Raw genomic sequence first — 13,026 nt, forward strand, 5'->3', positions numbered from 1 at the left:
AAATGCATTTTATAGTAAAAGTGGATTCATTTTCAATTCTTTTTTGAGACAGCGTCTTACTATGTTATCCAGGGTATCCTAATGTAGCCCAGACTGGCCTCAAACTGGTGTTTTTCCTGCTTCAAAGCATCCCCGGGATTACAGATGTGTCACCGTGGTCTGAGCAAAATAGTAACTTTAAACAAGGTATACTTCCTGCCTTTCCTAACTATGCACTAATGGTCAAGGACTGGGGCGGACAGGACAGATATGTCTCAAGATCACAACATGATGGGGATCCTGATAAACTGAGGGAATCAGATTTTTGCGTCTATGTATGTGTGATGAAGACAGTAGTGGGTGGGACGAGCAGAGAGCAACTATACATTCTTTAAGGGAAGAAAATGAACCTATATTCATTTTATAAGAGCATTTTTCTGGTCATGTACAGCTGTTAGTCCCCTACCTCCAGTTCCCAGATTATCCACATGGAGACTGTGAACCTCTGGATGAGCGCTGGTGGATCATACATGATTAAGACAACACTGACTAACCTGTGAATGCTCCCCCTGCAGAAAAAAGCTGCAACCATCTTGACACCTGTCCCAAGACCCGGCCTGTGAACCTTTCACTGAGTGATGCTTTTCAGATGAACATCATATAAGGAAACTTCAGAGCTGATCTGACACCAATAGCTACTCAAGGGAGGATTCTCCTTGGCAACATCCTGGCGGCTACAAGCTATTTAAGAGTCCTCATTAATAGCCATAGAATGTGTTCCTAGTCAACAGTAATCATTAGAAACTGCTCCCTCATACGGAGCCAAAGCCTATTTTCCAACCATATATCTAAGCTCTGACTTTTGAAGGCAGAAATTAGCCGATTCTCTCCCATATCGTCCAAGTATTTGAAAAGTTTTGTACTTCTGAATTCACTCTCCAGACTGAACTCCTTAATTCTTGTGTATATTTCTCTCAAAACATTTTCAAATTTATCATCTTGTTCCTGCTCCTTCAAGCACTGTAATGCTTGGCTGAAGTCCGCTTGTACACAGTGTTCCAGCTATGACTGATCTAAGTACCCTGGAGTCCAGAGGGATTATTCTTTTGATCTGGACACACACTATCCTCAATATATTTTTCTGTGTGTGGCAGTGGGTGGGGATCAAACCCAGATCCTTGTATGCAAGGCAATGCTCTACCACTGAGCTATATCCACCTAAAAGGCTTTTGTGTTCTCTTCCTTAAGAGAACCACTATCTAGTACGGTTTTGTGTTTTTTACCTGACAATCAAATGTGTGTAATTTCAAGTTGGTCTCAGCACCAACTCAGCACCTTTTTGAGGTGGGGGAGTTTTCACTATGTTGCCTAGGTTATGTTACCATACCTGGCTTTTAAATATCTGCTTTTGAAGCCACCAATTCTGTTATAGCAAGGCAAAATAAAACAGTATTTTAATGTTTCAATGTACTTTTTAATGCAACTTCCTTGGAATATGGAAAATTCTACTTGTGTACAACAGAAAATGAAAAAAACCAGTCATGTATGAACGGGCTGATCCATTGGGGAGGCAGGATCTCCATCGACCTCTAATTCATATACAAAAGCTAAAGGCAAAATGGTAAAGTACAAAATTCATTCTCTACCAGTTAAGGTATTTGTAAGTACAAAAAACAAATCAGTTATTTTTCTTTGAAGAGCTGCTTTTCTCCCAGTTTGGTCTCCAATAATGCAGGTTCTTGTTGACAGAGCAACAAATGCCCATCTTTCACCCTACTGCCTTAGGGTGGGTAAGTGGGTAGTTCAGGTGAGAACTCATCAGTATCATAGGGAACATGCAGTAGTACTTCTTACTAGAGGGGAAAACATATTTCAGGCAGCATAACATCAGGACTCTATTTCTCTTCTCTGCAGTATCTTAAAACCAAACCTTAAGGAATCATGCCTACTGTACATTAGCAAAAGATGTTTTAAAACCTGCCCTTAGCAATATAATAAGTGATGCCTAAAAGCAAAGAAACCAAACCAAACCAAACCAGAATAGGCTTAATTCTTCTGAATAGTCTAGAGGGACTTTGTTATACGTGGCCCAGTCCATACCCGAAATATGCTTGCCCACTTACAATTTTCATAATTACCTTCCATCGTGGTTTGGATTTGAAATATTCCCCCAAATCCAGGAGCTGCATGAAGGCTTGGTCACCAGCTGATGGGTCTTGGGGAGGTGACTGGATCCTGAGGGCTGTCACCCCATTAGGTGGGTTAATCCACTGATGAGATCACAATGTGACTGCACTGTTGGAGGAGATGGAGACTAGAGGTAGAACCAGCAGAGGAGCAGGTCACAGAGTACGGGGATGGCCTTCAGGACTGAATCTGGTCCCCAGCCCCTCCCACTCTTTTCCTCCAACAGGCTCTTCCGTCAGGATGCTCCTGCCTCACCACAGGCCTAAAGGCAATACAGCCAGTTTACCTTGGACTGAAAATCATCAAGCCAAGCCCAAGAGAAAACTGTCCCCCCTTTAAATTCTTCTCCTCAGGTGTTTTGTAACAGTGACTACAAGCGGACCAGCACAGTGTCTCAGTGCTGAGTGCTGTGCTGGGGAAAGAAGCCAGTGAATGGCTACATTAACAGTTTCAAAAGTAAGTTGTTATTTTTCAATTCTGTTAGTGAATACTTTTTAAATGAGTATTTGATTGTATCGTGATTCTTTGGTGGATTTTAAATATAAGAGGGGGTATAAATAAAAACATACTGTTGTGCTTTTGCTTTCCTATGCCTTTCAGTTTTAACATGAAAGAGTGAAAGAAATGTGAGTTTCATTCTGGTGGACAATAATGTAACTTCTGTGGGCTGTCTTTTCCACACCAATTTTTAGTTTTTGTAAGAGATAAGATTTAAAATAGCAGTTATTAGGAAGAAGACACCTAGGCAACAGAAAAAGCTGAAGAGTTTTGTTTTTGTTTTTTTTTCTACATTGCAAAGTAGAAAACAAAAGAATCTGGAGGGAAAAATCACCACAAATGTAGCTTTATGGACAGTGACATGGAGTTAACTGTGGGAGTGAGGGGCCAGGTAACTTGTCTCAAAAGGGAGGGTAGGATTTCATGTGGATGTTCAGGGTACCTGCTTGGCACTAATCACCTTGGAACTCCATTCATGTTGCTATAGCTCTGATTTTCATTGCTGTCTCTAATTTTATTATCCAATGTAATAAAATTTTACTTAATACCAAGTCCATTTGGACTAAAGCATAGAAAGATTGCAATTTTGTCCCTAGCTAGCAAAGTCATACCTCAGGTGTGTCTTGGTAACTACTGGAAGAACTATGAAGTATACAGCTGGGCGTGGTGGTGCAGAGCTATAATCCCAGCACTCAGGAGGCTGAGGCTGGAGGATTGCTGGGAATTTGAGGACAGGCTGGGTTACAAAGTGAGTTCCGGACCAGCCTGAATGCACAGTAAGACCCTGTCTCAAAAAGACAAAAAACCAAAAACCTCCAAAAATAACAAAAAAAAACAAAAAAAAAAAAACCAAACCAAAACTATGCAGTATATGATGTTTATGGGGTGGGGCGTGCATAGGGGTGTAACTAACTGGTAGAGCAACAGCTAGCATGTATAAGGTCCTGGGTTCTATCCCTAGCACTGAAAGTAAAGTTTACTAAAGAATTATTTTTTAAATTATCCTGTCTTGGTTTCCTCCTACAGAAAAAAATTAGTGCTGTGAGTTTACTGGTCTGCCGCAGACTTGGAATTTAGGCCCAGAGCAAAGACAGTTAAAAAGCAGTCCAAAGGTTTGCTTCAAACAAAAATAACCAGATAAAATAGGTTACTGACAAGCCTCTTCCCCAGAGATGAGTTTTAGCATATACATAACACTTTGGAGCAGCTGTCCTAAACTCTGCCTGAATCCACTCTTCTGGAATTATATCGTCGTCATCATCATCATCATCATCATCATCATCATCATCGTTATTAACATTATTTGAGACAGAATCTCACTATGTAGTCCAGGCTGGCCTTGAACTCACTATGTAGCCCAAGTTAGCCTCAAACTCATGTGATCTTCCTGCTTCAGCTTCCTGAATACTAGGATTACAGGCGTGTGCCACCATGCCCGGCCCCTCTTCTGGAATTTCTAAACTCTACACAAACATTCCACATGAGCACCAACTCTCTTCCTACGGCACTCTGACATTTTGCGGGTGGTGGGTAGTACAGGAGGCAGTCATTGCCCCTTATTAGAAATAATAAAAAAAAAAAAGACACCAGGGCTTACTCTAGTGCTCTGATTGGCAGCTACATCACATTGACATCTTCTATGCTGAAATGGAATTGAGTCTGTAACACAAACCCTTTAATACACAATACAAAGATCTGCAATATGTATACATTAGGCTAGTTCAGTTAAAACTACAAAAACCAAAAACCAAAAGAAAACAATAAAACTTTGATACACTGTAACTGAGGGGGGAGAAAAACTGAAAAAGAGGAATATATAGTCATTTAAGTATGGCTGAAAGCTGGGCTTCATGAGGCCTGCCCAGTATATAAACACGTTACTGAGGCACATGCTCTGGCCTTGAGGTATGCAGGTGAAAGAGCGGTCACACCTTACTGCAGGACACGGGATCAAAGTTGACACAGGGCTCCAAGAAAATATTTACCAGCGGAATGTGATGATTCATTTATAGGTCTAGAAATCCAAGTACAAAACTTCAAGATACAAGAAGGATCAAATTATATCATGTACGTGATTCAATTTAAAAATTCTTAGCCCTCTTACATTATATTATCTAGATTATAATAGTAAAAAATCAAATTACATTCATATGAAACTTTTATCAAAAGAAATCAAATCCATTTTCATGGAATTTTATAGTACAATTATTTTCTAGTGGGTGTTTTCTCAGGTCACAGTATTTATAATCTCTTTTACATCTGCATAATTTTTTAAATGGAAAAACAAAAGGCAGTCAGTAGAAATCTAAGTTTTCCTTTGCAAAAAACTCCCTTCGTTTCCAGGCCAGTAACACATGGCGATGTCGACTTGTCCTCCAGACATGGACGGCTACCAAAGATTCCAGCTCATGGAGCGTGCAGGCCTCGACTCATTAGGAACGCTTTTTGGTTTGGCTCACGTTTCAAGAAATTCTGGAGCATTTCCATGCCGTCCAGAGATCCCCCAGGTTTCAGGATCAGGTTTCTGTATTTCATTCCAACCTAATAAAATAAAACATCATGCCTAATAATTCACGGCCACAGCAGTTCTCCGAATCTCTAGACGTACAAGACAAAGGGGTCGGGTAAAGAGAAAGGAGCTTCCCCTTTGCTTGTCTACATTTTCTCTTCTGCCCACATGACAGCTCTTTAGTATTTATTTACTTATTTGTTTTGGTAGCTAAGAGATTCGGAGCTTAAACCTAAAGTCCTTTGCTCTGTCATTATTACTGCCTTCTTTTGTCTTCTAATTTCAGCAGTGAGCGGACAACGAGGGCAAACATCTAAGCAAAACATTGCTAGATGGAATACATAGCATGTTCCTATTTGTTATTCCACCTCAAATGCATTTTTAAAAGGGCTAGCAGAGCAAGTGTTCCAGGAGGCTCCAGACAGCGGATCTGTGTACCTGGAAAACAGCAGCACAGCGACTGTCAAATAGCTTCAGCTGTTTCAATGAGGGGCACATTTAAAAAACTAAAACCTAAACAACAACCCCTTTCCTATGGGTGGAGGTAGAAAGAATGGCTGTAGCCCCCCAGTGCAGGGTAAGGCATTTATGTTAGGGTCGAGGCTGGAAATGAAGACCTTGGCACCATCTTTGGGGATGGAATCTGGAATGTTAAAACATCACAGTTTCTCTGCCTTTACTTATATAAACACATGAGCGGATAAAGTGAAAGAAAACAGTGTTAGTATCAGCATCATTCCAGTGACCCTGTTTTCACTTCCCTTTCCAGGTCCTTTAAGGAAGCAAGACAAGTCAATGAAACAGAAATAAATAGATCAGATCTATTTGATCACTTAAGTTTATGTCCATTGTATCTTTTGACCAACAGGACTAATTATCTTTTTGAGTACATGAAGAGCTAGAGAATTGCCAGAAAATATCCTAATCTAACTTGTAAACTTCTAACAAGATTCTGCTTGGTACAACCATTAGAGATAAATGTAAACTGTGAGGGAAAATAAAACATAAATGAAATCCACCAAATTTATGTAAAATTATTGAATGCTCTACAGGCACAAAATCGAAACTTTAGGGGTTGCTTCCTGGTTATAAATGGAAATCATTTGCAGCTAACATCTAACTTTACGGTCTGGACACTGGTCCGAAGTAAAGAGTCAGACATAAGCTACCTTTTCATAAATGCTGGGGTGGCACTGTCCCACGGAAATATACTATGAAGTTAGCATGGTGGTATGCACCCGAAACCCCAGCATGCTGAAAGGCTGAGGCAGGAGAGCAGCAAGTTTGAGACCTGTCTAGGTAACTTAGCAGCTTGGTAAGACCCTGTCTCAAAAGGGGCTGGGCATGTAGCCAAGTGCAAAGGCACTGGGTGCAATCCCTAGTACTGCTTAAAAAAAGAGAAAGAAAGAAAAGAAATAAAAATATGAGGCATGCATATTTTCTACTAGCCATATTTTAAAAAGTTAAAAATCAAACAATGAAATTAACTTTTTATTTTACTTTTGATATCACTAGGTTTGATCCCAGACCCTTCTTATTGAGCTATATCCCTGGGCCTTTTTTCTTTTTTTTTTTGGTTTTTAAATTTTGAGACAGGCTCTCACTAAATTGCTTAGTTAAAGCTGGGCTTTAATTTGTGACCCTCCTGCCTCAGCCTCCCTGGGGTGCTGGAATTACAGGCATGTGTTAACATGCCTGGTTGTGAAATTAATTTTAAATTTTATTTTATTAGTATATGTTTGTGATACACAGTGATCACATTCAGCTTGGGGATTTGATACATATACATATTGCATTTTGATTACTTTTACTCCCTCTATCCCCCTTGCCTTCCCAAATTTTTTTTGGTACCAGGAATCGAACTCAAGACCTTGTACTTGCCAGGTAGGCGCTTATGCCACTGAACTATATCCCCAGCAACCTTCCCAAATTTTGATAAAATATTTTATTTAAACCTCTTTAAAAACCAGGCAAGCTGGTACATGCTGTAGTCTCATCACCTTGGTAGGCTGATGTGGGGGATCACTTGACCCCACCAGTTTGAGATCAGCCTGGGCCAACACTGAGACCCCCATCTCAATCAATCAATCAATCAATCAATCAATCAAAAAACAAATCACTGTATCTCAATGTTATCATTTTACCATGCCCTTCAGTTGCACCAGCCTCATTTCAAGTGCTCAGTGACCAGGTGTGGCTACTGTCTCAGGTAGGTCTAAGGCAGAGATGGGGAACCCTTTAGAGACAGAGTGTTCAAATTGCAGCCCCCAAACCCAATTATTTATCACAAAGTGCTAGTACAGCAATTAAACCTGAATACTGAGGTTTTAGTTTACAAAAAAGTGCTGTTGTCTGATGCTCTGCTGCTGGGGTGACTTGGCTCACCTGCCAAGAGGGGGCTCTGTGTGCCGCCGCAGCACACGTGCCGTAGGTTCGCCACCACTGGCCTAGGGCCTGGAGCTGAAGACCTCTGGGAAGGCTCCTAAGTGTTTTAGTATGACATGGAAAAGGCACGTAGTAATCTCCTTGCCTTATCTATAAGTTTTGGACAGATTTTCTTAAAAGCAAGAGGATCTGTAATTACTGCCACTGAATCTCCTTAAAACTCTGGTGATAAGGATTTGAAGGTAGATTACTTAGCTTTAGGAAAAATACAACGAAGCTGAGTGTCATTTCTTTTGTAGAGTCTAAACTTTGAGTATGACTATTCATGTCACAGGGCCACCTCAGAGCCCTAAGTCCAACCCTTCCCTTTCTTTCATGCTCAATGTGTCTACATTTGACTGGCATTTTAAATTAGTGGGCAGTGAGGAAACAGGGTTCTCTGGGTGTGGCAGGGCAGGAAGAACATAAGAATGTGACTTAATTACAAAAATATTTTAAATTGTTTATTAAGGAAAACTTAAAACATCTACTAGCAGTAGAAGCAATAATATAATGAGGCTTCATGTTCCTATCACCAAGCTTAATAACAATTTACCTGTAGAAGTTCTTCATGTTCAAGATTTGTACACTATATATCCTGTACTTACTAAATGATATATTGCCACAAATATTGTATGAACTGCAATGAAAAGCTACATAAAAGATTAAAAAGACCACTCCAAATGCTAATATCAAAGTATTCCCCTCTTACGTAAAGCACTGCACTTTCAGGAGGTAAGGGAAAGCAAGCATTTGAAGAAATATGTGGTCTTGCGAAGAGACAGCTCAGGACTCCTCTGCAGGGCAGAGTCCTTTCAAGCAGGGCACTGTTCAGTCTCATATTATGTGGCTCAGTACAGCTCAAATCTTCCTCTGCTTACGGCTCCAAATAAGCTGATTCAATTTCCTGAATTACAGAGCAATGGCCTTTTAATAGTTTCATTTCCTTTGCAATGAAGTTTTAAGAAGACTCTGTGAACCACTTTTCTTTTTTTTTTTTTTTAGCAGAATGTTGCTCTTGCTAAGGATAAAAAGTAAGTGAATTTTTGTGTTTTAGGAGGGCACCAGATTCTGTAGGTGGGAGAACACAGTCTAGGAGACATCTGCCACAGGTGGAAGGAGTGTTTGCCAAAGTTGTATAACTTTGTTTACACAATAAACTTTAACTGGGAGGAAGGCAGGAAGAGAAGCCCTAAGACAATAACATTTTCTGACTGCTAACATCCTTCTGAGGATGTGCACATGTTAACAACTGCTATAAATCCTCCCATGAAGAAAAATCAGTATCAGTCACCTCGGGTTTTGAATCCTAAAGGATCTCTAATACTTAGCATTTCTAAAGCAGGACCAGGAGCTCTGGAGTCAGGACCAGCGCTGAATCTTGCCTCTGACCTCAGCTCTGTGATCTTGGGCCTACGTCTCCTTATTTGTAAAATGTCCATTGTTCTGGGCACATAGGTCACTCAATGAGTACCTGGCATACAGTGGAATTCAACAAATTGTTTTCCCCCCTGTGGTACTACAGATTGAACCTAGGACCTTCACATTAAGCTACATCCCCAGACCTTTTTATTTTTTATTTTGAGAAAGATTTCACTAAGTCACTCACTACATCACCCCGGCTGGGCTTAAACTTGTAATTCTCCTACCTCAGCCCTCCACAGCTCTGGAATTACAGGTGTGAGCCACCATGCCCCGCTGGTATGCAATGAATCGTATCCCTCCTTTCATTTCCTTCCCTCTCACACTGCCCCCAAATGCAGTTACTCATATACAGTTCAGGGGAGTAAGTACATTCCTGGTTTGACACTTTCCTTAAAATTACTTTTGGTTCCCTTAGAGAAAAGCACAAGAGACTTCATTTCCACTATTAGTAAGAAACAGAATGTGTACTTCAGTAGGAATATTAAGTAGGAGAGACAAGGTTCTCATTTTACCCAAGAACATGAATATTTTGAAGTAGTGTTTTAATAGCAATCATAATTATCCAAATTAAGGACACTCATCATCTATTAGTAATAAAAACATAAACGGGAAATAGATTGGGTCTCCTGCTGCCTCTGGCATGTCTGCGGCAGCACATGCAAGCTCCCACTGCCTCTCAGCCCTCTGCCACTGGGGAGCAGAGACTGGCTTGTCCTGTTGACACGAGAAACAGGCAGTGGGACAGGGAGCACCGGGACAGGGAGCACCGGCCAAGGGCAGGTGATGATGACCAGGCACCTCACAAGCTCTCACCAGGCTGCTTTAGAACTGGACTTTGAAACCTTCCCTTCCAAGCCTGTAACTCCCTTTCCACAACACACCCTTTGTTTTCTATGAGGGTGGGGAGAGCGTGGGAGGAAGAAAAATACCTTTGGCAACACTGGAGGGAGAGAAGGCAAGGCTGGTGCAGGTAGTCAGGGAGATACCAACAAGAATAGTAGTAGGAACTGTCTGATTGGAGGAGGCCCCTGGAAACCTTGAACAGAATTCCAAGTAGTGAAGATAGCAGGATACAGCCTCACTCGTAGAGGGGGGAGGAGATGAGAAAAGCACCATGGGTAGGAATATGTATAAGGGGGGCAGAGCTGTAAAAGGCCTGAGGGTTCACATATGCACTGTACTATGCGAACAGTTTCGAAGCAGAGAAGGGGAAACAAAGGTAAATAAAATAGTTCCTTTTACAAAGATCATATGACCCACAAGAGGGAAAAAATGTAATACGGTAGACTATTTGAGATCTAAGAGAAACACACAGAAAGGCTGGGGGAACACAAAAGGAGAAAAAAACAGCTTCTACTTGGTTGGGATTCAAGACTTAGAAGGTCTGGCTTTGTAAATATTCATTCAAGAATAATCAAATTTATCTCCTTCCACAGTTCATTAAATCAGGCAAAACCCAAGGCTGTCAGAAAAGGTAGAGATACCAGAACAATCAGCTGCCTGGGCGGCAGGTCAGGAGAGCGGAAGCAGGGATGAGAACTGGATCCATCTGTCAGGACTTCAAGAGAGAAAACTCCCTGTTCTCCCTCAGTGACACAGTGATCTGGCCTATGATTCTGCTTAAAGAACACGGCCATGCTGAACTCACATTCTCTCAGCAGACATTCTCAGCCAGGCAGTTTAATAATTCCTCCTGTCTCTGGACATGTGACTGCATATAAGATCTAGCTACCTTCTTAGGGCATTACAGACTGAAATGGCCACACCTAACTATCTTGACTTTCTCGCTGTTTCTGAAGTGGCACTTGTACTTCCTTCGCTGACAGAAGAAACAAAGGTTAGCAATTTCTCTAAATGCAAAAGAAGAGGAAGATAATTCTGACTTAACAATATAATTGCCACTGAATCCACAATGCTATTATCTCTTTGGAAATTTTCCCACAATGAAGCTGCTTTATAAAAAAATATGGCCCTAGTAAAAATGTTCCCAGTTTTTCAACCCTATGATTACCTGCTAGATTTTGAAATTGCATTTGGTGACCTTAAAGATTCCTTAAAGGTATCTCAAGAGTTATTCCACAGTTAAGAGAAGTTATGTCTGATAATAACACAACCTCTCCTTGTTCTACTAAAAACAAAGACTTTAAGTAACATTTAATAAACTAAGCAGTTAAAATGTATCTATTTACTAAGAAGAATAATGTAAAACTTATACATAAAAACACAGGTAGCATACTTTCAGGCTACAATTCTGCTTGCTAGGAGCTGAGCTGGTGCTCAGAGCAGATCCTGGGCTTTGAGGATGGTGAGAAGTTATAAGAGAAGCCTAGAGATGCACGTCTGTGTTGTATGACCCATAACGTTCATAAAATATAATCTCCTGGCCTGCAGCCTCTCTGGTGCCTGGGACAAACAATAACACATGCTGATTCCTGAAGGGCCATTCTGCTGTCTTCTCAAAATGATGTGAACACATATCAGAGAGGATGGGACCCCGAGACAGAAGAGTCTGCACGATACACTGTGATTGTTCAAATCAAATTGAGCACTAATTACTTTATACCATAAGAATTGCTATTTTTAGCCAAGCATAGTAGTGCATACTTATAATCCTCGTACTTGGGAGGATGAGGCAGGAGGGCTGCTGTGAGTTCAAGGCCAGCCTGGGGTACATAGTGAGTTCAAGGTTAGCCTGCGCTACATAGAGCTGGACCCTGTCAAAAAAACAAAACCAAACCTTCAAACAAACACAAAAACAAACCCCCAAAACGAAAAATTCCTGTTTTTGTACCGGGATAAGAAACTACGCACTGAAACGTAAACCAGTGCACAAAATGTGCAAACGCTGAAGGTGATTCTATCATTTGTGTGTTGGTTGATGACCAGACTCTGTGACTATGGAACATGATTAGTGATGTGTGATTTTCTGTTCTGGAGAATGACAGTTCTCTTTCTCTACATTAAGACACAGGGGTAATCACCTAAGCTTTTCTGCAAAACAGGAGCACTGTCACAGGAATCTTTAAAATGTATTTGAATTTGTTTTTCCCCCTCTTTTGTGGTACTGGGAATTCACTCAGCGCCTTCACATTTAGCTACCTCTCTGGCCCTTTTTTAATATTTTGTTTTGGCAGAGAGTCTTGTTAATTGCTGTATTACCCAGACTGGGTTTGATCTTGCAATCCTCCTGCTGCAGCAGCTCTCTTAAGATTTTTTTTGGAATCGAACTCAGGGCCTTGTACTTGCCAGGCAGGTGCTGAGTTTCATCCCCAGCCCCTGCAGCTTTGCAGAGTACAGGGATTACAGCCGTGTGCCACCAACCCTGGCTGTATTTAAATTATTTAAATCAGGTGTTAGAGTAAATATTTGTAAAAGAAAACAAAGCAACCTACAAAAACAAACAGTACATTATGAGAGGCAGTGGTTCTAGTATCTGCCCCGCAGTGAAGGGTGGAGTTCAAAGAGTTTCTTGGCTTTTGCAGCCAAGTCCACTATTGTTGTGACAGCAAGAAATGACAGGGCACTTCACAACATTTCAAAGGAAAGGAAAACAAAATCAGAAGAAAGAGATTAAGGCCAGACTCATGACATAGACCATATATCAGACCGTACTGTTGAATCCAGAATTTTAGTAAAACTGGAAACTTTTTAACCTCATCATGAAACAGCTCCAAGTTGCTGGGACCTTGCTTTCTCTACGTTGATCCCCAGCTCTCTGTTGAAGTGAATAGCACGGCTGCCCGCCAAGCTGTGAAGCCTGAGAAGCAGCATCACAGCGAAGCCTAATAGCCGGACTGCTTGTGCTGGACACACCAGTAGCCTGGGACCCACTGGGATCCGAGATTTGGTTGCTACCTTGACAGCTGGAAGAGCACAGGGTCCTGGGGATGAGACCCTGCGTGGACCTACAGAGGGGGTGAATGAAAGAGCTGAACTGCCGGGGATGTACACTTATGCCAGGAAGCCTACCAATGAGGGAGAGCCAGGAAGAATGAGAACTGTAC

General features: G+C 41.3%; 1 protein-coding gene and 1 long non-coding RNA gene across 6 annotated transcripts in view; both read right to left on the reverse strand.

The window, feature by feature from the left end:
- Positions 1–1,431: 1,431 nt before the first annotated feature.
- LOC106149462 lies at positions 1,432–3,393 on the reverse strand. The gene is made up of 2 exons (XR_001235658.1): positions 2,118–3,393; positions 1,432–1,832 (listed from the first exon to the last, which is right to left on the reverse strand). It is a non-coding gene; the product is annotated as an uncharacterized LOC106149462 (long non-coding RNA).
- A 924-nt stretch (positions 3,394–4,317) lies between these two features.
- Nln (neurolysin (metallopeptidase M3 family)) overlaps positions 4,318–13,026 on the reverse strand; it is a 116,060-nt gene continuing 107,351 nt past the window's right edge. For all 5 annotated transcript variants that reach the window (XM_005392619.2, XM_005392620.2, XM_013518407.1 and 2 more), the window contains one exon: positions 4,318–5,205. In XM_005392619.2, the coding sequence (XP_005392676.1) occupies positions 5,071–5,205 (135 nt within the window). In that variant the 3' untranslated portion in view covers positions 4,318–5,070. The remainder of the gene's footprint in view (positions 5,206–13,026) is intronic.

The sequence above is a fragment of the Chinchilla lanigera genome, unplaced genomic scaffold (assembly GCF_000276665.1).
Source record: "Chinchilla lanigera isolate Chin_1 unplaced genomic scaffold, ChiLan1.0 scaffold00045, whole genome shotgun sequence".
Lineage (NCBI taxonomy): Eukaryota > Metazoa > Chordata > Mammalia > Rodentia > Chinchillidae > Chinchilla > Chinchilla lanigera.